Here is a 27908-nt window from a genome sequence, read left to right on the forward strand (position 1 = left end):
GAACATCAACATGTATTGATGTATCATGATCGATAGGTCTCGTATCCGCGCTCCAAGTGTCCATTATCCCGACGTTTGAGAATAATATCCCCCAATTACCACTGCCACTTTATTGATTGTGGGAGCATTAAATAATAATATTTTTACTTGTTATTGTTATGGATGCTTTCATATATTTAGAAGTTTTTATAGCCTTGCAGTGTATTATAATTTTAGTCAAAGTTTACAACGCAGTGGAGGGGTCTTAGCCTTTTCCGTCTGTCCGTCCGTCTGCCCGTTCCTACGCAAAATAGTCCCTCAGTTTTGAAGCTATCTGAATGAAATTTTCTTAATAGTCCTTTGACTACTATCCCGCATATATAAGTCGGAACGGGATGGATCGAACGACTATATCGACTGTCATAGAAATAACCGAAAATTAAAAAAAAAAACTAGGGATGTCGGAAATATATCAAAATATCAAAATATCGATATTTTTTCTCTTAAAAAAAATATTATCATCGCGATATTTTTTGGGCAAAAATAGGCGATAATGATATTTTTTTGAGATGATATTTCCGATATTTTTATATTTGGTCACTCTTAAGCCAAACATGAAAAAAGAGACGCGTGTGATTATGAGTGCGGCAAAAGAATTTTATTCTGAATTCAATGGAATTACAGCGAAATGCACATTATGCTTAAAGATAATTAAAAGTAGTGGGAATTCTACCAACTTACTTTCCCACCTGAAAAACAAGCACCAAGATACTTTTTTAAAGTGCTCAAAATGCAATGTGCTGGGATGTACATACATATGTATGTCGGAGGGTGGTTTGACTGGTCCATTTTATCGGAATAAGTTTCCAGCAGCAAGTTCTGTTCGTCTTCGAAGCGTTTTCTAAACTGTCTTCCAAAAAGTCTACTTTCGACCTTTCTACTTTCACTCAATTCACTCATTTCATAATCATTGTTATCGTCTCTTTCTAACCTGTTTGTCAGCGCTTCACGAACAGACCTCACTCGGCAGCAGTCTATATCTATCCTGCTCTGCCGTGCTTTCACTCAATTCAGAAAGGCCCTGCTCCGTATTTCAGAAAGGCCCTGCTCCGTATTTCAAAAGGCCCTGCTCCATATTTCAGAAGGCCCTGCTCCATATTTCAAAAGGCCCCGCTTCACCTATTCTGACCATAGGAATAAAGTAGGCCCTGTTTCATGTGATCCGACACGGCCTTCCTGACAAATCACACGTCCTCGTGTGTTAACTTTAAATCACAGTATTCTCAAATTTCAGTACTCGTTACATTTTATTGTCAACAAACATTTCAATAATTTTCTAAACATTAGTATTGAGGCATTTAGACAAAATAAGCATCTTGGTTTCATGATAACATAACAAATTACATCTTCATTTTAATCATAATTTACAATTCAGACTTCTCTAATTACATAGCTTTATCAACTGGTGTATTTCCTTTTACACCCACATACTGACCCCCGCCATAACAATTCCTTCTGTTATGGTGCGGTCTCCACTGACCCCCGCCATAACAATTCCTTCTGTTATGGTGCGGTCTCCACTGACCCCCGCCATAACAATTCCTTCTATTATGGTGCGGTCATTATATCCCCTCTTGGGACTCCAAGGCATCAACCGTGCCATCCATATCATCATTCCCCACATGGGAATCAGACGCATCTCCACTTGAGTCGTCTAAATCTTTAATCAACTTTAATCTTTAATAAATCAACGTCATTGCTTATTTTGTCTATTTGGCTATGCCCTCAAAAACTCATGCGCATACTTATAAAAGTTCGCTTACTTGACAGATATCTCAAAACATATCAGCCACCATCAAGCTTTTCTATAAACTCTGTTTGGTGCCGATCTTCATTTTCCATCTTCATTTCTTTCTCTTTTCTCTCTCATTCTTAACATATTTTCCATTTTCATTTTTCATTTTAAATTAATCTTGCCTTATCAAAATTAGTGCTCTTCCGAACCAGCATAACGTAACTTTAAATTTCTCTTTCTTTATACTTTTCTCTGTGTCATGTGGTGGTATCAAGCCCAAAGGGTGGGTCCGATTGGCATCTCTTAAGGGCTTGCATTGGTTGCACTACTAACTGTGCAGTTCGCCGCAAGTTGCACCCCGCCAAGAGCATCTTGCCATCACCTCTGCGGTCCTGGTATCCAGCCAGATGACTACTTAACAGCTTTACACATGATACAATTTTCAACAATCTTTAAACTTAGTCATTTCCAACAATTCTGATAAATATTGCTGAGTCTATTTTTTCCAACCCAAACACATAACGGATTTATAACCTTGATTAATAACTATCCAACAAAATTTAAGGGACACTACTGGCAGACAACATTACCTCACACCTCTGTGTATTTTTAAGAACCCCCCTTCATAGCTCAATTTAATTTCAATTATTTTGAGTTGTTTATAAACTATATCAATCAATCCTGAATCCTGACTCTGATCATTCAGTTATTAGATTTCCATTCTAAGTTCAGACGTTTTTCTGTCGCTTTATTTTTAGTTATTGGAATTTAAATCAGTCACGTGAATTCTGGACACAAAAAGAAATCCACATTTGCCTTGCGCTTTTTCTTCCTCCATTCTATGTTGCACTTCAGTTAATTTGTTTTTGAAATCATTACAATTACAATAGGTATAGACTACGAACTCTCATTTGAGCAAATAATACCACAATGTTAGAATAATTGTAAGTCAGCCAATATTTCCAATTCATATAAATGCCATTTGGACTCCACATCGTATATAGTTCCACCCATACACTCCACTAACATAAGTGTCTCCATTAATTAAGTGTATTAGCATTGCACAATATCCACAAGAGCTTACATCTGTTTCAAATTTTATCGAATGTTGCGAACCAACAAATAACGATTACAGGCTCACTTGTAATAATATTAAAAACGTTCGTTCCAATTTCTAAAAATCGTCATTTCACTTAAAGATACTTGAAGCCGAAGAATATGTCTCATGATCTGAGAAAATCGAGGCACACGTTTTTGAAAATAAGGCACCAATTCAATAAATGGTCTTACGACGGTCTCTTAATTGCACCGATTAAAAGGACGGACCTTTAACGTAAGGATTTTCTAGGAATTGGGTCTGATTTCTCCACCGCACACCTCATAGCTCAGATACTGCGTAGTAGGTTCAAGAAACCCACATTTGCTAACGTTAAATGGCAACCCTGGTACAGTCAACACATTTAATACAACCTTCAGCCTTCGGAAAGCCTTTTCTTCCGAGTTTGCCATGATTAACACGTCATCTATGTAAACTATCGCAAATAATCATGATAAATTCCAATTGCATGATGAAGGTAGAAGATGCACTCTTCAAACCAAACGGCACGGCAGACCAAACAGACGGCAACTCGTAATTTTAATTAATTATTTTTCAACAGAAACATTTTTCCTTCACAGGGTCTGACATAAGCGGCAAAGGCCACTGTCCGAAACCATTTTCGAATATTGCTTCCGATAGTCTAAGCACAACCTATCGTAGCACAGGGCTCGCCAATGGGAAGGCAGATGGGCAAACAACACTGCAATCAAACACATCTCTATTCCCATCTTTTAGCCAATTTAGCTCCCAAATCAAAGAATAATTGGAAAGGGCTCACCCGATACTGTCACTGTTGAATCACACAAATCAACTCGCTTCTACATGCAGCTGCCTTCAAGCGCCTTGCTTAAAGTCATCACCAGACCGCTACCCTCTAGAACGTGGTCTGCAAATATGAGATCGACTGTAGTACACCAGGCGGAGGCGTCTGCTCCGGCACCATCGGGATTAAATTTGGGCAAGGTGACATGCGTAGCCTTATCGCCGTCTGCCGAAGTCCTTGGTGTCTGCATAGACTTAATTAACTCCATCAGGGTCCTGTTCTGGGCTTCCAACGCTGCCATATATTGTCCAGGAGTATTGTCTGTAGGCGAAGCGAATCCCACTTCTGATGTCGGAGGGTGGTTTGACTGGTCCATTTTATCGGAATAAGTTTCCAGCAGCAAGTTCTGTTCGTCTTCGAAGAGTTTTCTAAACTGTCTTCCAAAAAGTCTACTTTCGACCTTTCTACTTTCACTCAATTCACTCATTTCATAATCATTGTTATCGTCTCTTTCTAACCTGTTTGTCAGCGCTTCACGAACAGACCTCACTCGGCAGCAGTCTATATCTATCCTGCTCTGCCGTGCTTTCACTCAATTCAGAAAGGCCCTGCTCCGTATTTCAGAAAGGCCCTGCTCCGTATTTCAAAAGGCCCTGCTCCATATTTCAGAAGGCCCTGCTCCATATTTCAAAAGGCCCCGCTTCACCTATTCTGACCATAGGAATAAAGTAGGCCCTGTTTCATGTGATCCGACATGTACATAAATTTCTGTGTGTGTGCGTTCTTTTCCGCGAAATTTACCGGTGTATGTCGTTTTACACATGTATGTATGCAAGTTTGTGCGTGTTTTCCAGAATTTTTAAAATCAAAATGCGCAGGCATATGGACATATGTACATACATACATACAGCGTGTGCGTTCTTTTCCGCGAAATTGACCGGTGTATGTCGTTTTACACATGTATGTATGCAAGTTTGTGCGTGTTTTCCAGATCTTTTAAAATCAAAATGCGCAGGCATATAGACATGTCTATACACGCACAAACTTGCATACATACATGTGTAAACAGACATATAATGTAAATTTTCGCGAGAAAGACTGCACACACACAGAAATTTATGTACATCCTAGCTTATACATACATTAGTGACAACTTAATTTTTGTTATGACAGACCAGCATGTAACCGAACGAGTTTTTCTTAAATCATTAAAAACTGATTTTTGTTAAATAAAACCACTTATTGGTCTATACCATATCCTTCAAAATGTTGTTATTATTTTTCTATACCAAGGATCGTAAATAAGAGTTGCTTGAGAGCGGGTATAATATTTGCATTTTAAGTTTTTTATTCACAATTTAAATTCAAAACAGTCTATTATGTCTCAAATGGCCCTTATTTGATGTTAATGATTGATGAAATCAAATATAACGATTTTTAGGCTCAAAATCTACCCAAATTTTCAGAAACAGGAAATCTTTAACCAAGTTTTGCTAAAAATTAAAAAATATCAAAAAAAATCAATATATCGATATTTTTTTATGATATTTTCAAATATCATCGAGTGATATTTTTTTAACAGCAAATATCATCAATACGATATTTTTTTAAAAAACAACAACCCTAAAAAAAACACATTAATTCACTTAATTAGAGATATTGTCATTATTTTGTCTTCTCGAGTTTCGGTTTTAAAATTCTGAGCATCGGACGACTATATCATATAGCTGCTATAGGAACGATCGGGAAATTACTATAAAAAAAATATAAAATTATAACTTTGCTGTTTTTTTTTAAATATTTTTATATTCTTTCCAAACAATTGAGCTGGAAAGATGAAAAATGTAGGTATACCATTATTTTTTTATGGGGGTTTCTAAAAACAAATATACTTTTATAACCAATTTTTGTTCTTTAATTGCGTTTTCGCATTCGACCTTCATCGAGTGCAGACGTGCTTACGGACGACCGCTACGCGGGGTTTATTCTCGAAGTGTTTTTTCGGAACTCTAAACTACGTACTGTCAGCTAGGCCAAGCCCTACAGTGCGTATGACATACAGACACTAGTGCGTGAGACGTGTTTTTGAGCTGCAAAGTTTATTTATATGGTGCCACGCGTAACAAGCTCAAAATAATGAGCGGCGATCAAAAGAATGAGCGTAGAACCTCTGTAAACCAAAGAAACGGTTGTTTCTCTTATTTCTCAACTCGCGATATCGAAGCAGAAAAAACGTCTACCAAGCCCAACCCGGCTCTACTGACCGCCGACGGCACGAGAGCGCGCTCTTGCTCACCCGCCCTACTCATTCCAGCTCCTACATCTTGGAGCTCCCAATGCCATACCCCACCACCACCGGCTTCGATGGAAGACGCACCAACAACAAGCAGAGCTGCAATTCCTGCAAACGCAGCAAAAGCAACAGCAAGAACTACACCAACGACCAATATTGCGAAATCGGTGCCAACGGCCGCAGCGCCAAATTCAATGGTAACAAAAACCGTGAACTCCGATAAGCAACAAGCGGTTCCGGCCATACAGACTGGCATGGATCGCTACATCCAAATTAAGCTTAGTCCACATAACATGGTTGGTAACAAGCCTAAGATCAACCGTATCACCAAAAGCTACGACCCAAACAACTCCAACAAATTTTCTCCGCTAGCAGCTGATGAGAATCACCAAGCAGAGCCGGAGCAGGAGACTCAAAAACAGACAAAGCCCCCACCCATTTATATTAGGGAGAAAAGCTCAAACGCCCTGGTCAACAAAATTGTTGCGCTGGTCGAGGACGGAAACTTTCATGTTGTTCCGCTTATTAAAGGGAACATTTGCGAAACAAAAATTCAAACCAAAACAGAAGAACACTTCCGGGCTGTGTCTAAATACCTGGAAGAATCCAAAAAGAATTTGTACACCTACCAACTAAAGAGCAGCAAGGGACTGCAAGTCGTGTTAACCCTTTCATGCCCACTGTTGCCTATAGGCAACATTGACTTTAAATTTCGTTTACGATTCAAAATTTTGTGAACTTTTTTTTTATGGGGGATTACCCTTATTAATGTTCTTTCATTTTTGGTAATTTTTGCGAATGCAGCTGCAGCGTGTGCTCAGTTATTACTAATTACTCGAAGCGACCACAGCTGCCGAAAAATTTTTTAAAAGTTTTGCCAAAAAGTTTCCGTGAAAAAAGTGCGATTAACAATTAGTGACAAATATTAAAAAAATAATTACGTACACATCTTTAAAATAGGTAAGACTGTGATAAAAGTATCAAGTTGGGCTTGAAAATTGTTTTATAAAGAGTGTGGATGGACAAATGTTGCCTATAGGCAACATTGCAGTAAGGACATACCAAAGGACTTAAAATGTCGAAAATCAAAATGAACGCTAATTGGGGCTCCTATTAATCATTTATGGCGTTAAATATTTTCTATGTGTTCCCAGTTTAATTTGGGCATGAAAGGGTTAAAAGGAATTGAACCAGACGTCGCTCCCTCTGAGATAATGGAAGCCCTGAAAGGCAAGGGTTTCCTTGCCAAGAATGTCAGCAACATTATAAATAAAAACAAAAAGCCGCAACCACTTTTCAAAGTCGAACTGGAGCCAGAAAGTAAAACCCTGAAGAAGAATGAAGTTCACCCGATCTACAAGTTGCAGTTCCTATTGCATCGAAGAATCACCGTGGAAGAACCGCACAAACGCAACGGTCCTGTGCAATGCACAAATTGCCAGGAGTATGGACATACAAGGACACCCTTCGGTCAGTCTGCGTAGTCTGTGGAGACTTCCACAACTCCGCACACTGCCCTGCGAACAAAGAAGACCGAAAAACGAAAAAATGCGGAAACTGTAGAAGAAATCACACAGCTAACTACAGAGGCTGCGTGGTCTACAAGGAGCTGAAGAGTCGCATGCGACGAGCTACAGCTACACGCCAACAAAATACACAAAATGTGCATTATAATTCAAAAACTACTCCAGATGTATTTTTTGCCAAAGCAGCCAGATCTTCTTTTGGTCCGCTAAATGCCCCCACGGGCATCTCCTACGCCGAAGCTCTACGGACAGGTATGCAAAATCCACTCCCCTCAAACTCAGTAAATGCTCAGCAGGCCCCAGAGCAGCCACGAAACAACATGGAATCCATGATGGTGACCATGCAACAAAGCATGATGGAACTCATGTCATTTATGAAAACGAATCAGAATCAGAATATGGTGATACAGCTGCGTGTAGCACAACAGTCAAAATAATCAATGTCCAATCTACGTACATCCACGTGGAATGCCAACGGCGTCTCACGGCATAAACTTGAACTAATACAATTCCTAAATGAAAATCACATCGACGCCATGCTACTGGTTGAAACGCACCTCACAAGCAGATACAACTTTCATATAAAAGGTTATACCATCCACCGCACAGATCATCCAGATGGTAAAGCCCACGGCGGGACCGCCATTCTTATCAGAGAACGCATTAAACGTCCATTATAGTGCAGTCAGATAACGGCAACCTTTGCATTGCTGCTGTCTACTGCCCACCTCGCTTTACAATCTCTGAAGGTCAATTCATGGATCTTTACAACTCTCTTGGAGATCGATTTATAGCTGCAGGAGATTACAACGCCAAGCATACGCATTGGTGATCCCGCCTCGTGACCCCCAAGGGAAGACAACTGTATAACGCTCTCATCAATGTGAGAAATAAACTGGACTACGTTTCCCCTGGTAGCCCCACATATTGGCCAGCAGACCCCAGAAAGACCCGATCTAATTGACTTCGCGGTGACAAAAAACATCCCACGAAATTTAATAAACGCCAAGGCCCTTCCAGACCTTTCTTCAGATCACTCGCCGCTGTTGATAACCCTCCCTTCAAAGCCCAGAAACTACGGATCCCCCCTACAGGCTGACGTCGCACAAAACCAATTGGATGAAATAAAAAAAGTATGTAAGTTCCCACATTGAGCTAGCCCCACAGCTCAATATTGAAGCCGACATCGACTCCTCCACCTCCGCACTGGAAGAGGTACTTGTAACTGCAGCCAGAATCTCAACACCACAACAGACTGATGTGCAAAAAATCAAATTCAAAACGAACCAGCAAATTGAACAGCTTATCCAAGAAAAGAGGCGTCTGCGACGGGCGTGGCAAACCAATAGATCGCCATGCTCAAAGCAACGTCTAAATGAAGCCACACGCAAACTAAGCCGGGCCCTGAAGCAAGATGCCGAAAATGCACAATTAAGATATATTGAGAAACTCTCGCCAACCAGAACAAAGCATTCCTTATGGAGAGCTCACCCAAACTTAAGCTCTCCGACTGAAACCATTACCCCGATAAGAAAATCATCTGGTTGTTGGGCCCGCAGCGACAAAGACAGAGCCGAAACTTTTGCCTCACATCTCCAGGGCGTTTTCCAGCCGAACCCTGCTGCACATCCATTTGAACTACCGCAAAACCAAACTGAAACGGAATCTACTCCAACATCATTTCGTCCGAACGAGAACACGAAGGTCATCAGGGAACTGAAGCCGAAAAAGGCTCCCGGCGAGGACCTAATAACTAAAAAAATGATAATTGAACTTCCGAATTGTGCTATTGAGGTCATCTGTAAAATCTTCAATGGGATCATAAGTCTCGGCCATTACTCAACAAAATGGAAAAAATCTATAATTATAATGATACCGAAGCCCGGAAAAGACCACACGATTCCATCATCCTACCGACCAATAAGTCTACTATCATGCTTGTCCAAGTTATTTGAAAAATGCCTACTAAGGCGCATAAGTCCTTATCTGGGAGCTCACAACATCATCCCAGCTCATCAATTTGGCTTCAGAGAAAAGCATGGAACTATAGAGCAAGTTAACAGAATAACATCAGAAATTCGCATAGCCTTCGAACATCGAGAATATTGCAGCGCAATATTTCTATACGTTTCTCAAGCATTCGACCGCGTCTGGCTCAATGGCCTCATGCACAAAATTAAAACACTCTTGCCGGCATACACACACAAATTACTCGAGTCGTATCTCTACAACAGAGTCTTCGCAGTGAGGTGCAACGCAACAACATCCGGCACCTATTCAATCGAAGCTGGAGTTCCACAAGGAAGCGCACTTGGGCCTACCCTATTTGTCCTATACACAGCGGATATCCCCACAAGCGACCAGCTAACACTATCCACTTTCGCTGACGACACTGCGATCCTCAGCCGTTCCAGATGTCCAGTCCGGGCAACAACCCAGCTCGCCAACCACCTCAAGGTAGTCGAGAAGTGGCTATCTGATTGGCGTATTAAAATAAATGAACAAAAGTGTAAGCACATAACGTTCACTCTCAACAGACAAACATGCCCTCCGCTCTACCTGAACAGCACGCAGATCCCCGAAGTCAACGTGGTAACGTACCTGGGCGTCCACCTGGACAGACGCCTAACATGGCGAAGACACATTAAATGCAAGAAAATTCATCTAAAACTAAAAGCCAGCAGCCTCCACTGGCTCATAAACTCCCGATCGCCCCTGTGTCTGGACTACAAGGTCCTGCTCTACAACTCCACACTGAAGCCAATATGGACGTATGGCTCCAAGCTCTAGGGGAACGCGTGCATTACCAATCTAGACATCATACAGCGCGCCCAATCAAAAATCCTGAGAACTATCACTGGGGCACCATGGTATATTCGCAATGAAAACATCCACAGGGATCTCGGCATTCCTGCAGTTAAGAACGAAATAGAAAAACAAAAAGCGTCGTACAAGGAAAAACTATCCGCCCACGCGTTTTGAAACTTATTTTTAAATTTTAATAAAAACGTTAAAGAATAATTATTATTATTCAATTTTATATAAAAGTTAATTTATCCGCCCGAAGTTTTGACCGACTCCAGAGTACTTATGTACGCTTATGCCGTCAAACTTTGTCTGCAACATAAGGAATCTTCTTGCCAGTCAGACATACAGAAAGATCTTAACAATTTTCAAACATGGTGGCGCGTGAACCTATTAAACTTAAATGGCTAAAAATGCAAGCTAACGACATTCTCTCGTGTCGTTCCTAAGCCTGCAAATTATATGCTGAACTGGTGCTCTTTGAAAAGAATTAATATAGTTGATGATTTGGGTGTCTGACTGGACCCTAAACTTGACTTTATCGATCATATTTCGTGCATGGTGAATAAAGCCAGGGGTGTGCTTGGTTTCATTAAAAGGTGCAAATGATATTCTGCAGGTTGTGGAAATACTCCTCCACCTGCTTTTTGCGCTTGCGTCAGGCCGTCTCTCTACCTCGCTTAGAAGCGTTCTTAGGGAAACAGGAACGTTTTCTGCTTTCTCACTCGCTAGTCCGACGCCCGCCTTTGCAAGTTCGTCCGCTGTCTCGTTACTGTCTATGCCTTGGTGGCTGGGAACCTAGTATATCTTCACAGACAGTCGTGCTCAGGCTATCTAGTGACTCCCTGCGTGCCAGTACATTTTTGGAACTGACCGCTGATGATTGCATGGATCTTATCTCCGCTTGACTGTCTGTCAGAGTCTGAACAGTATATGCCCGCTCCTACTCCTCCATCCATCTTGGAGCCGTCGGTGTATATATTGAGGTATTGATCATGGTCCTGGCCTGACTTCCAGTCATTTGGTCTCTTGAATACTGGTGTGTTTACATCCGGGCACGTTCTGGGTATCATGTAGTCAGATGTACTGCTCATATCTCGACTAATTGAACTGTGCCCGAAACCTTGTAGCGACCAGTTTCCTGATGCAACCAGACGTTGTGCCGCCTTTCTTGCTGTCAGTTGCGCTTGGATATCTAGGGGATATATACCGATTATGGTTTCGAGTGCTTTGGTGGGGGTTGACTTCAGCGCCCCTGATATGCAGAGCAGTGCCTGCCGCTGGGTTCTCTCCATAAGCTTATTATACGTTTTCTCTTCCATGGCTTGCCACCACACTAAGACTCCATACAGCAGAATTGGACGCACTATATGTAGATATGTAGACCCAATCTATTAGAACGGGCGAGAGGCCCCATGTGCTGCTTTTTTACCCTCTCTCATTGGACTTCCATGGCAGCTTGCTGTCAAGTACAATGCCGAGGTATTTGACTTGTGTTTTCGGGGTCAGCCTGGTTTTGTTAATTTTGGGGGGATACTGTGCGACACCGCATTGATATGGAGTCCTACCTTCTCCGCCCACTCACATATCTCCCTGAGCTTTGTTTCCATGATCGAGCTGAGGGTCGATGGACAGACTCCCGTGATAATAATGCTTATGTCATCCGCATCCCGCGCGAAAAAAAAAATAAAGAAAAAAAATAAGCTGTTATAAGCTGTGCTTTCCTCTCAAATCTCTTGATTAGGTCATCTACGACCAGATTCCATAGGAGGGGCGATAGGACCCCATCTTGCGGCGTGCCTCCTCTTCTCATGGAAGCGGTGCCCCAGTCTGATTGTACCCGCCGGCAACTTCGAAGATGTCTTATTCACAAGTTGATAGCGGGGGGCGTGTTGGTCGCTTCTAGGCGATCCATTATTGCGTCCTTGTTAACGTTGTCGAATGCTAATTAACTTGTTTACTAATTACTTCTGACGCGTGTACGCGCACAATATATCTTATTAAGAAGAACTCGAATAAAATAGAAACAAATAGCGATATAGGAAAATGGATTGGCGACATAATGGAAATATATTTGAATTGAATGCGCGCGCGCGACACTGATCGCAAGCAGAGGGTCACACTGGGCCGAACGACTGGCCACACTAGTCGGGCAAATTCCGCACAGGACTCTGGCCACACTAAAGCCTCGCCAGGGTCTATATAAAGCGGGCCGTGGCTAAGGAGAAACTGCATAGCAGCCTACTGCGATTGGGTCGAGTTAACCTCCCCAGTAGTTAGCAGCGAAGTCACTTTTTGGGAACTCAGGTTCCTATTTATAAATCGTAGTTAGGATCTCTGCTGACTTTCGAGTCCAAACCTCTGCTGACTTCCGAGTCCGATTCTCTCTGCTGACTTTCGAGTCCGAATATCTGCTGACATTCGAGTCCGAACTTCTCCGAGCTGACTTTCGAGTTCAACAACCGTCTCTGAGCTGACTTTCGAGTCCGAACGCATTCTTTCGTGGATGACTTTCGAACGCATTTCAAGGCCAAATAACCCATACTCTGGCGGAACTATCGGAATCTCCCTACCGGACAGCCGCAATCGGGACGAGGAGGACGAATCGGAACCACGGCGTACCCCGGAATCGAGTCCCGGCATGGAATTATTCAGAATTGTACCTTTAAGTCAATAAACGTTAAGATACATTTTTACGGCATAATCTAGCGTTCTACTCTGGGACTGGGTCGGAATCTCTTACAGCAACCACGCCTGAACCGAATTAATTCCTGAAACGGACCCTGGACGTCCCGCTAAGCTACCCGAGGACAGACAGACCGTCAGTACCCTCTTTATATAATCGTAGAACCATGCTAGGTATTACATTCTTATATAACTGAATCCGTGGTAACTTGGAAAGTGTTGACTTTCTGGGTCAGCTTAATTTTCACGTACCGAGAATAAACACTGGATCCTTTTTACCATTAGTTTTGCCCCATTGTGGAACATCCTTTGTACTGCATGAAACCTTTTAGAGTCCTCTTTGCAAATTACAATGATTTGTACACCATAACTTCTAATGTTGTTTCAACGGAGCAGTATATCTTAAAGATTGGCATACATAATTAATTTACGCTTCAAAACTTTTCGTTTCTCTGACTGTCTCACTCGAACTGAACTGCCCTATTCTTCTTTCCTTTTTTCCTTATTCTTCTTTACTCATCATTGACACTAACCGACCTTCGTTCAACTCTGCATAACTTCGTCAATTTTCCTATGATCGATGTAAAACGTATACACAATATTCTTAAGATATTAGGCCTTAAATATAAAAAATAAAAAAAATTTACGAAAAAAAAATTAAATATCTTTCCCCCCCCTTAACACATCATTTAGAGCACACGCTCTCTTCTACTCAAGTTCAATCGTCTGGCTACAACACGCATATACCACATTATCAGACTCTTGCCGCACCTTAGCGATGCTGCACACCATACCTGTGTATGGCACCACCTGCAACCATCTTAAGTTACAGATCCCCTGCTTGCACGCACGCCTCTTGCAGTGTCGATAAGCTCTTCTCTCAATTCACATGCCTCTCGCTCATCACGTACACTGTCATGAGGATACTTATACATTCGCTTAGATGTTAATGACTTTAACAAGTAACGACCCCCATCAAGCAGTTCAACAATTAAAAGTGGTCCCTTTCATTTACGATCTTATTTCGTCTGGTGTCGTTCTTCGCTTTTCAATAATACATAATCACCAATCTAATGTTTTACAACTCCGCCATGCTTTTTATCAACTCTTGCCTTATCATACATGTAAAGAGTGGTAACACTGGTCAGCCGCAGGCACACACTTGCAGTGTGGCCAGAGTTTGCAACCCTAAAACGCAAAGTTAAGTGAATTTTAAAATTCTCAGAAAGGAGTGCACAAATACATTTGTAGGAAAAGCCGATCGTCGTTGTGAAATTCTGTTGCGGGAAGTTGCAAAGCTGAGCGCAGTTCCCGTGAATTCCAGAATTCTCAGAAAGGATCGTGCAAATACGTAGACAGAAGTGGGCGTCGTTGTGAAATTGGTTGGCGGGACAGAGACAACAAATACGTAGACAGAAGCGAACGTCGTTGTGAAATTCATTCTTGAAAGATTCACGTTTAAACAAGATCGTTTGTGAGTTGTGTTGTGAAAAAAGGCATGACGCGAACACCAGCCAAGAACAATCAAGTTAGAGCTGACGTAGAAGAAGACAACCAACTTAATTTGCTGGATATTTAACCAGACGAAGAGGGCAGCAAAATAATGGCGGCAAACAAAAGCAGTGAGGTGAAAATGGCAAATAACAGCGGTGCAAGTGACCAATTGCAACAGTTAATCCAACTGTTGGCATTAAAGATCGATCGCAGCACCGGAAAAACTTCTGTAGACAGTTTCGAAAAAATTATCAATGACGGTTTTTCGGTTCCTGTTGATAAGTGGTTCGAAATTTTTAAGCGCAATGCGGACAAACAAAAATATGTGCATGCCAGAGGAAAAATGTGCGGAGCTGCCAAACTTTTCCTAGAATCCGAGTGCGTGTGCGATTTCGAGGAACTGAAGACCAAATTAAGGGTCGAGTTCAAATGCAGTCGAAACAGTGCCGATATTCACCAGTTGTTGCGCGAACGTAAAAAGAAAAAGTCAGAATCATTTCATGAGTATTTGCTTCAAATGAAGAAGATCGCGAACATCGGTAGCGTGGAAGAATCTGCTTTAATACGGCATGTTGTGAATGGGCTACAAATCAAAAACGAAAATAAAGTCGCTATGTATCGTTGCCATTCTCTGAATGCGCTAAAAAAAGAGTACGACATTTTCGAGTTGGTACAAAAAAGCTGTAAATAAAGCAAAGTTAACACGAGTGTCAAGCCGAAAGTGTTTGAGAAGAAGAAGGACTTCTGTTTCAATTTTGACTCTGCGGAGTACAAAAGAAAAGACTGCCAGTCGAAAACAAAATGCTTTCGTTGCAACGAGTTCGGACATATTTCACGGGAGTGTAAAAAACAACAGGAAAACACAGTTCGGGTTGTGACAAGCAGCCGCCTCCTCAAGAACATTACAATAAATGGGGTTGATGTTGAGTGCCTAGTCGACACGGGTTCAGATGTCTCGATAGTCAGAAAAAGCGTGCTTTAGAATTTAAAAAAAGTAAACATGATGGAAAGCGAGTCGGTTTTGCGAGGCCTGGGTAACAAAAGCACCAAGCCAATCGGATTTTTCAACGCTAGCGTAGTCGATCACAAGTTTCTGGTTGTAGACAACTTTACAATGGATTGTAATGCGCTTCTGGGCTGCGATTTTCTTCAAAAGTACTCGTAAAAAGTACTTGCAACCCTAGATGCATTATGGTCTCGTGAATATGGTTAACGGGTTATATACAGTTGTGATAGTCGAACAAATCGATTTTTTTTTATTGCATATTCTTAAAGTATATACTGTTGAGAATACTCTCACAAAAACAACGATCGGAGCATTAGAACCGAAGTTGTTGCTATTTATAGCGCACGACCTGCACGTCGGCCGGAACAAACTTGAAACTTTAAACGCGATTATCTCAGACTCGTTTTTTTTTCGAAGTTACCTTTGCGGTGGACACGATTACTAAAAAACTATTAATCCGATCAACACCAAATTTTGACCACTTATTTTTTATAATAAAATAAATCAAAATTTTTACAAATCCTTCGTTCACGGACTAGACCAAATACTAACGAAATTTTTTTGAATTTTTGATTTCTGATGAACCGTTCTCGGGATATGATGTCCACCGCAAGTCACTATCGGAAAAAGAGGGTATTTGAATTCGGCCATAACTTTTTTATTAGTTAATATTTTTTTATAAAAAAATTGTTTAATAAGTACCCAGAAAGATGTACTAAACAACGCCGGTAAAACATTTTTAATAAATATTCTTTATGGTGTCAAAAAAAAAAATCGACAAAACTTCAACTGTATATAACCCCTTAATAACGGACCATCTAACATAACATAACAGGCAAACATCACGTCTTTCTTTGAATAATGCGATACAACAAACTCTTTCTGATCTCATGAACATGAGCCATTTGGCTCTCCTTTCGATATTCTACTTGTTATTCGAACGGCTGCATAAATGACCACCATCGATGCACGCGCGGAGTCAATACAGCTTTCTCTCGACTTGCCCTGACAGAATTGCAATCAGCATTAAACACTGCCACGGAGTTGAAGGCTGATTTGAAAAGCGAGCTGATAATTTCATTGCCAATTTCTAAGCTCAGCTCCGCTAAGGATGCACCTTGCGGATGTTCACATAAAATCATGTTCGCCGTTTTGCACAATGTCGCGGCATCTGTGTAGGCACCTTCGGAATCGAAAGATGGTAACACTGCAGTAACGGCACGTGTGCCATTCGTCGACGTGGAATGTGTAACTATTAAAAGTTATGCATTAACTTTGCTTTGCGCTTTTAGAAGTGTGCGCCGGCAAGCCGAAATTTGTATACCCTTCCAGTTTGAAAGTGGATCAACAATGAGAAAAGCTTCCTTTCTTGTGTTTTCTATTAATTTGACCAGAATGGATCGATTCTTAATGATCCAATTGCAAACTGAAAGGGTGTGCCGAAGTTTGCTTCTTTTTAAAGCGAAGAAATTTAACTTTTTATTTTTTGTATTCTATTCGCCTTCAGAACCAGCCTGTGTTACAAATGAAACTTAGGATTGCTGAGTTCTTAAGGTTTCTTATGCTTTCCAGTGATTCCAACTGGTAGGCACCGAAGTCACGTAGTCTGATTTAGTTAAGGGCTGGACAGTTGCAGGAGCAGGTTTTTTGGTGTCTCTTGCTTCGAAATTTCTTTCCATCTTCCTTTCGTTCATTTCAATCGTCCAATATCATTTGGCGACCGTCGTGAACCTTCTAATATTAAGTTTACTGGTGGATAAGAGTTCTCTGGTACGATTTTTGTCAGAGTCCGGCTAACATTTCTTCGATGTCCTAAGTTCACACTACTTTGATCAATTCTTATTGGCTGTAAAGCTGTCAGATCGGAATCAATATATCTGTACTTCGACCTGCCGAGGCTGATCTGGCTAATTCATCTGTTTTTTTTTGTTCCCTGGGATGTCATGATGTAAAATTTCACGATATGTATATAACGCGTTAATAATTGATAAAAACTGATTTATAATACAATAAGAATAGCCATTAAATGCTATTGTGCTTGTAGGAGTTGAAGGTGTCATTATCTCTTTTGGACATCTTGCAAACTTCAGGATATATCTTATATATAATGTACTTTTAATTTACTTAATGTTTTCATTCCTCTTATTGATTGAACACATTTTTAATTGCAGAAATTCAACGCAAAAAGAAATTTTTGTTGATTTCATGGGTGCACAAATAAAAACATTGTCATTTTTGGCATACATTGTGCGAATATTTCAGGTAAATAATCTTTCTATATATTTCTGCACTATTTTCTTTCAGCGAATGCTAAACATATTTCTTGACAAGAAAGGAAGTTTACTCTGGCGATTGAATTGAAGTCTGCAATTGGATTACTTAGAATCAATTGGTTTATTAAGAATCGATCCATTCTGGTCAAATTAATGAAAAACAAGAAAGGAAGCTAACTTCGGCACGCCGAAGTTCGTATACCCTTGCAGATTGGTTTTGATGTTTATATCTATATATATAAAAATGGAGACAAAAAATGTTAGCGATCAAATCACAAGAGAACGGCTGGGCCGATTTGGCTCAATTTTTTTTTAGTTTTTTGTAATTGCCAGAAGAAGGTTATAGCATAAGAAAATGTTGGGAAGTCCTTCCGGAAAGGTCGCTAGCGGCTCAACAGATGGACACACTGTTGTATGTAAAATTCTGAAACACCCTACAAAGATCATAGCTGCGTTGAAATTGTGTATCAATGAACTCGGTAAAAAAATATTTAAACAAAAAAATCGAGCTAACGAAGCATTACCAAAGTGAGCTTAAACAATTGGAAGTAATGCCTGCTGTTAGACGATCAAATCTTGGGCGGCGTTCACGCAGTGCAATAAATAATCAGAATTTCCGTAATAGTCGGACGCAAGAGGAACGTACAGAAATAAATGCATCGATACGTGCCCAAATGGCACAGCTTCGCGCTGCACAAAGACCACCTCAAGCCCGACAAAATAATAGAGGAAGACGAGCCGCAAATGAAAACTTGAATCGCGCTGCATTCGCATACAATCCTGAAACATCCTACAAGGATCTTACGTGCGTTGTTATTGGTTCATTATCTGTTGTATGTCAGCATTGTAATGCATTGAAGTTTCGGCTGGAAACCCCCGGCTTATGCTGTGCAGGTGGCAAAATGAAATTGCCCGTTTTGGCTCATCCACCAGAGCCATTGTACTCGCTACTATATGGAAACTCAGCCCAATCAAATAGTTTCCTGAAGCTTGCACAAAAATATAACGGATGCTTTCAAATGATGTCTTTTGGAGCCGAGGTTGTTCAACAATCAGGCTACAATCCAAGTTATAAGGTAATGGCGTCTCTTTATTATCACATTTTTTCAAAATTGCATCCCAACATTCAGATTCAAGGGCAAATTCACCACCGAGCGGGCGCTTTGTTACCACCACAAAACAAAGATCATAAATTCCTTCAGATCTATTTCATTGGTGATTCGGAAGTTGAACTAAATCACCGCTGTGCAATTTTTACTGCAACTAAACGTGAAATTATTCAACAATTGCAAACCTTCTCCATGAGCATAATGAATTGGTCAGATTGTTTAAAACCGCATTGGATATAATGCATTATGACGAACATAAAATCATTATCAGCGCTGACAAAAGACCCACTGGTAGCCATGCAAGACAATTTAATGCTCCCACTATCAATGAAGTCGCAGTGGTGATTGTTGGCGAGAATGTTGAATCACGCGATATTGTTCTTAAGCGTCGGGATAATGGCCAATTGCAGCCAGTTTATGAGACTCATCGGTCTTATGATGCTCTTCAATACCCGTTGATGTTCTGTCGTGGAGAAGATGGGTATCACTTCAACATAAAGATGGTCAATCCAACGACAGGTTTGTTTAAAAGTCATCACGTCTTTTTAATTCTACAACTGAGTTTGAATTCAAATTTTAGGAGAAGAAACGAATAAGAAGGTTAGCTGTATGAATTTTTATGCGTATCGATTGATGATTCGACTTGATGTTGACAATCATTTGTTAAGATACCGCCGTTTGTTTCAACAGTACTGTGTCGACATGTACGTCAAAGTAGAAACGGAACGTCTCAATTTCATTCGTTTTAATCAGTCGAAGTTGCGCTCAGACGAGTACATCCACTTGCGTGACGCCATCGCTACTGAAGGACACGCGGCCAACATCGGTTTTTTGACCATTCTCCCAGCTACTTATGTTGGAAGCCCGCGCCATATGCATGAGTATGCTCAAGATGCGATGACGTATATCCGGAATTACGGAACGTCTCAGTTTAATTGGTTTTAATCAGTCGAAGTTGGGGCGAGATAAAGTTCGCCGGGTCCGCTAGTTATAGATATAATTGTTGAATACACTCACAAAACAAAGTTTCATTACAGTTTGACAGCTTCCCAGCTTTACATATTTGATACAATTACCGATCGCTTCTATGGCAGCTATATGATATATTTGTCCGATTTTTATGAAATTTATACCAAAATTCTAGAACAATAAAAAAAGCTTATATCTCAGAGTAGATAAAAATACGTTGAAAAACAACGAAGCTATAATTTTTTTCCTATTAATTTCCCGATCGTTCCTATGGCAGCTATATCATATAGTCGTCCGATTTTCATAAAATTTTTACCAAAATTGAAAAATAATATAGAATGGCCATATCTAAAAAATGGTGCAAAAATATTGAAAAACAGCAAAGTTATAATTTTTTTTCTAAAAATTTATCGAACATTTGTATGGCAGCTATATGATATAGTCGTCCGATCCGGCCCGTTCCGACATATATAGCAGTGAGAGTATATAGAAGACTATATGCAAAGTTTCATTCAGATAGCTTTAAAACTGAGGGACTAGTTTGCGTAGAAACAGACAGACGGACAGACGGACAGACAGACAGACGGACAGACGGACAGGCAGACAGACGGACAGGCAGACAGACGGACATGGCTAGATCGACTCGGCTGTTGATGCTTATCAAGAATATATATACTTTATAGGGTCGGAAACGTCTCCTTCACTGCGTTGCAAACTTCTGACTGAAATTATAATACCCTGCAAGGGTATAAAAAAGGAAATACATAAAAGTTGTATGTTTATATATAGCATATAATAATTTGGTTTTAAAAAATTTAAAACCATCAAAAAATAAAGTTTTATCGTATTAAAAAAGTCTATATTTAAGATTTAAATATATAATATAATAAACATTATAAATTTAATGCTGAAAAACACACACGAAACCGAGCTCTATTACATTTTACCTATACTTATGCTTACTGTTTGACAGTTACAGTTTTACACTCGCAGCTTAAAATTTTGGTGTACTTCTACTGATCGTTTCTCTTTTGCAAAAAGTGCCGAAATTTCTACTAATTTTGTAAAAAATGAGTTAAATTAAGGTCGTTATTATAGTTTATACTATAATACACCTTTACAACGCAAAAAAAAGTATTTTAGAGGGCGCAGGACCTCACTGCTCCATGAGAGAAAGGTATCAGATAACTTAGCCTAGAAAGAAGGGCAAAACATGTAAAGAGACTCCAAATCTTTCAAATTGTTCTTTTAAAATAGTTTATAAATCATAAAATATGAACCGAACCCAAAAAAAAACCGAGGTACGATTCGCAAAACCACAATTGTACAGGCTCGACGCGTACTTCGCTTCAGCAAAGCTCGTCCTTTTGCATCCTCTAGGGATATATGAGCGGGAATTGGCATGGGAATCAGTCATGGGACCATTCGCCGGGGACTTATTGAAAAAATTTTGAATTCGTGAAGTCCATGGAAGATGTCATTGCTTGGTTAAAGGCATATCAAGGCCAGATTGGAGTTCGTCAATAGCCACTTAAACTACCACTATTGAAATGGCGTAATATCCTTTGGACAAATGACTCCAAACTGGTTTTATTTCGTGGAATAGGACAAGACAATATGTCTGTCGACCTCCAAATACATAGTACCACCCAAACCATACGCTGAAGACAGTAAAGCACGGTGGCCTTAAATTCATGGTATGGGTATACTTTTCATGCAACGTTGTAAGTCCCGTATATATGATCAGTGGGATCAAAGACCATTATGTTTATGTCCAAATATTAAAAACTGTTTTGCAGCCGTATCCTGAAGAAAATATGCCATTAATTTGGACATTTCAGCAGTACAGTGACCATAATCATACCAGTAAGGTGGCCAAGGAGTCGGTTCTTAATGAAAAAGTGGATGCAATGCCATGGCCTGCACAGTCCCCGGATATGAATCCGATCGAAAACTTATGGGGGACATCAAGGGCTATGTATTAAAGAAGTTTCCGACTTCTAACATGCAGCTTTGGTAATTTGTGCAGGAGGAATGAGGCCATATTCCCCTCAAGCGTTGCTAAGACTTGGTGGACTCCATGCCACCCAGGTATGAGGCTGTGATAGCTTCTAAATGCTATTTAACAAAATATTAGATCATAGTCAATTAGAATTTAAGAAGAAATAGGTTTCTTATATGATATTTTTAAATTTATGAAGAATTTTAGTTTGTTTACGCCAGGAGGCCCCTGCTCCCCCTCTGCTCACCGAGCGTTCAAAAGCTTAAGCGCTCCCAGCTCGGCTTTAGCTAAAAACAACAAAAAGAAGTGGTCTGATGAGTTGGGTAGCGCCAACGAAACGATCGTCACCACAGCTGCTACTTGTCTATTGACAAGTTCTCTTTGTTGTTTTTAGCTAAATCCGAGCCTTTGATTTTTATAAAATCGAAGCCGGTTATGACCTCAAGTCTGCAATTACGAATGCTAATAAATATAGGTCGATGCTAAAAAAAGCAAACATAATAAGTATAGGTAAAAAGTTATGAAACTCTGTTTTGTGTGTGTTTTCAGCATTTAAATCTATAATATCATATAAACATCAAAACCAATCTGCAGGGGTGTACAAACTTCGGCGAGCCGAAGTTAACTTCCTTTCTTGATAAAATTTTGTGCCGATTTTTTTTTTAATTGGAAATTAAAACCGCGAATTTTGACTAAAAAATTTAGTTATTTTATTAAATAAAAAATATAATAAAATTAAAAATTAAAAAAGCTCGACGTGAGTACCTGAAGAATTACCTAAAGAAGTATGTTCCAAATTTCAAACCGATTGGTTCAGTAGATTTTGGGTTATCGTGTACACCGATTTTTAAAATGACATTTTTCAGGAGAGCGCTTTAAACTTTGTGATTCTTATGCATAAGATAAGATCCATGCAATCATCAGTGGTCAGTTCCAAAAATGTACTGGCAAGCAGGGAGTCACTAGATAGCCTAAGCACGATTAAGTCAGTGAGGATCTACTGGGTTCCCAGCCACCAAGGCATAGACGGTAACGAAACCGCGGACGAACTTGCAAAGGAAGGCGTTGGACTGGCGAGTGAAAGAACAGAAAACGTCCCTATCTCCCTAAGAACGCTCCAAAGCGATCTAGAGAGACGGGCTGACGCAAGCGCAAAAAGCAGGTGGAGGAGTAATTCCGCAACCTGCAGAATATCAAAAATCATGTGCAAAGAACACAAAGAGAAACGCACCCACTACGTGCTGCATCTTCCGCGGAAGAACTGCAGAATGTTAGTGGGTATTCTTACAGGTCACTGCCTGTCTGCTGCATATGCAGTCAAGCTGGGTATTACCGACAACGCCAAATGCCGGAAATGTGATGCATCCGAGGCAATCGAAACCTTGGAGCATCTCATTTGCAAATGTCCGGCCCTAACGAGGGCAAGACTGAGATACCTAGGCTCTCCAGTTCTGGCATCGCTAGAAGATGCTCCAGGAGAAAGCCAGGCGAACTCCTTGCCTTTGCGAAAAACACCTTGATATTCAAGGATCTCGAAACCCGCATAAATAGTCTCTAGGTCCATTCAGTTTCCCCGGATAGCTATGGGCCATATTAGCCTATGTGTAGCCCCTCGAGGGCCGTCCGGACTAACCTAACGTAACCTAATATTAATTTAACCAGAATGGCTGGATTCGTAATGATCCGATTTTAAACTCCAAGAGTATACAAACTTCGGCGTTCCCAAATTAGCTTTCTTTCTTGTTATACCCTTGCAGGGTATTATAATTTCCGTCAGAAGTTTGCAGCGCAGTGAAGGAGACCTTTCCGACCATATAAAGTATTATATATTCTTGATCAGCATCAACAGGCAAGTCGATCTAGCCATGTCCGTCTGTCCATGTGTCCGTCTGTCCATCTGTCTGTTTCGACGAAAACTACTCCCTCAGTTTTAAAGCTATCTGAATAAAACTTTGCATATAGTTTTCTCGCGGAACGGGCTATATCATATAGCTGCCATACAAATGTTCGATAAATTTTTAGAAAAAAAATTATAACTTTGCTGGTTTTCAACATTTTTGCATTTTTTAAATATGGCCATTTTATATTATTTCTGAATTTTGGTGAAAATTTTATGAAAATCGGACGACTATATGATATAGCTGCCATAGGAACGATCGGGAAATTAATAGGAAAAAAATTATTGCATGCCTTGTGCGGAGACCGATGTTCACACGTCGTGCTCTAGGCATTTTGGACTATAGGCAGAGCGGTTAATTTAACCTCTAATCCACATAATTACACAGTTCATCTTACCACCCTAAATACAAATGCTGGTTTCCAATTGCACTGATATGAAACGAATCACTTATTTTTCTCACAATTGAACACAATTTCGGTTTGTCATAAAATAAACTGAGTAGAGAATTATGGCATGCTATGTGTCAGTGTTGGCGCTTTATGCAAAAATGACTTTCCCGCTTTTCTGTTGCAATTTTTCCTGAATTTTCTTTACTGCAAATATCACAAATTCCGAGACCTTTCCAACGAATGCAAAACCGTGGAAATCGATTCGTGCGTTCTGGAGTTATAGGATCCCCGCAGAAAACTCGACTTATTTTTATATAATAGATTTACAAAAATCAGAACCAAACTTTTTAAATCTCTTCTTATAGTTTTTGAAATAATCCAATTACAAACCACAAGGGTATAAGCATCGGTGTCTTGAAGTAAATTCCTTTTCTGGGTTATTTAAGGGGGTCTTCTCATTGGGCAACTTTTTTTTTTCGATTTTTTTTTTTTGCATTTATTTATAGTTTGGGATACCATATGTCCCCAAAAGGATTTTTAGAAATTCGAAATACTTTAGAATATACAGCCTTTTTTGTGAAGCAAGATCTATGCAAAATGAGCTTTTTTCAAACTTCAAACGCGTTTATCTCGAAACCACGTTTTTCGAACTGGCGGCCATGATATCTCCAGTTCAACTGAACCGATTTTCATGAAACAAAGTGGAATCGACGCAGAATTGTCACCATTTTCGGCTGACGGAACAGATTAAAAAAAAAAATTTCCCGATCGTTCCTATGGCAGCTATATCATATAGTCGTCCGATTTTCATAAAATTTTTACCAAAATTGAAAAATAATATAGAATGGCCATATCTAAAAAATGGTGCAAAAATATTGAAAAACAGCAAAGTTATAATTTTTTTTCTAAAAATTTATCGAACATTTGTATGGCAGCTATATGATATAGTCGTCCGATCCGGCCCGTTCCGACATATATAGCAGTGAGAGTATATAGAAGACTATATGCAAAGTTTCATTCAGATAGCTTTAAAACTGAGGGACTAGTTTGCGTAGAAACAGACAGACGGACAGACGGACAGACAGACAGACGGACAGACGGACAGGCAGACAGACGGACAGGCAGACAGACGGACATGGCTAGATCGACTCGGCTGTTGATGCTTATCAAGAATATATATACTTTATAGGGTCGGAAACGTCTCCTTCACTGCGTTGCAAACTTCTGACTGAAATTATAATACCCTGCAAGGGTATAAAAAAGGAAATACATAAAAGTTGTATGTTTATATATAGCATATAATAATTTGGTTTTAAAAAATTTAAAACCATCAAAAAATAAAGTTTTATCGTATTAAAAAAGTCTATATTTAAGATTTAAATATATAATATAATAAACATTATAAATTTAATGCTGAAAAACACACACGAAACCGAGCTCTATTACATTTTACCTATACTTATGCTTACTGTTTGACAGTTACAGTTTTACACTCGCAGCTTAAAATTTTGGTGTACTTCTACTGATCGTTTCTCTTTTGCAAAAAGTGCCGAAATTTCTACTAATTTTGTAAAAAATGAGTTAAATTAAGGTCGTTATTATAGTTTATACTATAATACACCTTTACAACGCAAAAAAAAGTATTTTAGAGGGCGCAGGACCTCACTGCTCCATGAGAGAAAGGTATCAGATAACTTAGCCTAGAAAGAAGGGCAAAACATGTAAAGAGACTCCAAATCTTTCAAATTGTTCTTTTAAAATAGTTTATAAATCATAAAATATGAACCGAACCCAAAAAAAAAACCGAGGTACGATTCGCAAAACCACAATTGTACAGGCTCGACGCGTACTTCGCTTCAGCAAAGCTCGTCCTTTTGCATCCTCTAGGGATATATGAGCGGGAATTGGCATGGGAATCAGTCATGGGACCATTCGCCGGGGACTTATTGAAAAAATTTTGAATTCGTGAAGTCCATGGAAGATGTCATTGCTTGGTTAAAGGCATATCAAGGCCAGATTTGAGTTCGTCAATAGCCACTTAAACTACCACTATTGAAATGGCGTAATATCCTTTGGACAAATGATTCCAAACTGGTTTTATTTCGTGGAATAGGACAAGACAATATGTCTGTCGACCTCCAAATACATAGTACCACCCAAACCATACGCTGAAGACAGTAAAGCACGGTGGCCTTAAATTCATGGTATGAGTATACTTTTCATGCAACGTTGTAAGTCCCGTATATATGATCAGTGGGATCAAAGACCATTATGTTTATGTCCAAATATTAAAAACTGTTTTGCAGCCGTATCCTGAAGAAAATATGCCATTAATTTGGACATTTCAGCAGTACAGTGACCATAATCATACCAGTAAGGTGGCCAAGGAGTCGGTTCTTAATGAAAAAGTGGATGCAATGCCATGGCCTGCCCAGTCCCCGGATATGAATCCGATCGAAAACTTATGGGGGACATCAAGGGCTATGTATTAAAGAAGTTTCCGACTTCTAACATGCAGCTTTGGTAATTTGTGCAGGAGGAATGAGGCCATATTCCCCTCAAGCGTTGCTAAGACTTGGTGGACTCCATGCCACCCAGGTATGAGGCTGTGATAGCTTCTAAATGCTATTTAACAAAATATTAGATCATAGTCAATTAGAATTTAAGAAGAAATAGGTTTCTTATATGATATTTTTAAATTTATGAAGAATTTTAGTTTGTTTACGCCAGGAGGCCCCTGCTCCCCCTCTGCTCACCGAGCGTTCAAAAGCTTAAGCGCTCCCAGCTCGGCTTTAGCTAAAAACAACAAAAAGAAGTGGTCTGATGAGTTGGGTAGCGCCAACGAAACGATCGTCACCACAGCTGCTACTTGTCTATTGACAAGTTCTCTTTGTTGTTTTTAGCTAAATCCGAGCCTTTGATTTTTATAAAATCGAAGCCGAAGTTAACTTCCTTTCTTGATAAAATTTTATGCCGATTTTTTTTTTTTAATTGGAAATCAAAACCGCGAATTTTGACTAAAAAATTTAGTTGTTTTATTAAATAAAAAATATAATAAAATTAAAAATTAAAAAAGCTCGACGTGAGTACCTGAAGAATTACCTAAAGAAGTATGTTCCAAATTTCAAACCGATTGGTTCAGTAGATTTTGAGTTATCGTGTACACCGATTTTTAAAATGACATTTTTCAGGAGAGCGCTTTAAACTTTGTGATTCTTATGCATAAGATAAGATCCATGCAATCATCAGTGGTCAGTTCCAAAAATGTACTGGCAAGCAGGGAGTCACTAGATAGCCTAAGCACGATTAAGTCAGTGAGGATCTACTGGGTTCCCAGCCACCAAGGCATAGACGGTAACGAAACCGCGGACGAACTTGCAAAGGAAGGCGTTGGACTGGCGAGTGAAAGAACAGAAAACGTCCCTATCTCCCTAAGAACGCTCCAAAGCGATCTAGAGAGACGGGCTGACGCAAGCGCAAAAAGCAGGTGGAGGAGTAATTCCGCAACCTGCAGAATATCAAAAATCATGTGCAAAGAACACAAAGAGAAACGCACCCACTACGTGCTGCATCTTCCGCGGAAGAACTGCAGAATGTTAGTGGGTATTCTTACAGGTCACTGCCTGTCTGCTGCATATGCAGTCAAGCTGGGTATTACCGACAACGCCAAATGCCGGAAATGTGATGCATCCGAGGCAATCGAAACCTTGGAGCATCTCATTTGCAAATGTCCGGCCCTAACGAGGGCAAGACTGAGATACCTAGGCTCTCCAGTTCTGGCATCGCTAGAAGATGCTCCAGGAGAAAGCCAGGCGAACTCC

General features: G+C 40.1%; 1 protein-coding gene across 5 annotated transcripts in view; it reads left to right on the plus strand.

Moving 5' to 3' along the window:
• The window catches only part of Nipped-A (Transcription-associated protein Nipped-A), a 177043-nt gene that overhangs the window by 40331 nt on the left and 108804 nt on the right, over nt 1-27908 (plus strand). For 2 of the 5 annotated variants that reach the window (XM_070283344.1, XM_070283347.1), the window contains exon 5: nt 17617-17707. The exons of 2 other annotated variants lie outside the window; for them this stretch is intronic. In XM_070283344.1, the coding sequence (XP_070139445.1) occupies nt 17617-17707 (91 nt within the window). Of the gene's footprint in view, nt 1-13638; nt 13832-17616; nt 17708-27908 lie in introns of those variants that run through there. One more of the 5 variants, XM_070283346.1, reaches the window with a different exon arrangement.

The sequence above is a fragment of the Drosophila kikkawai genome, chromosome 2L (genome assembly GCF_030179895.1).
Source record: "Drosophila kikkawai strain 14028-0561.14 chromosome 2L, DkikHiC1v2, whole genome shotgun sequence".
In the NCBI taxonomy this organism is placed as follows: domain Eukaryota; kingdom Metazoa; phylum Arthropoda; class Insecta; order Diptera; family Drosophilidae; genus Drosophila; species Drosophila kikkawai.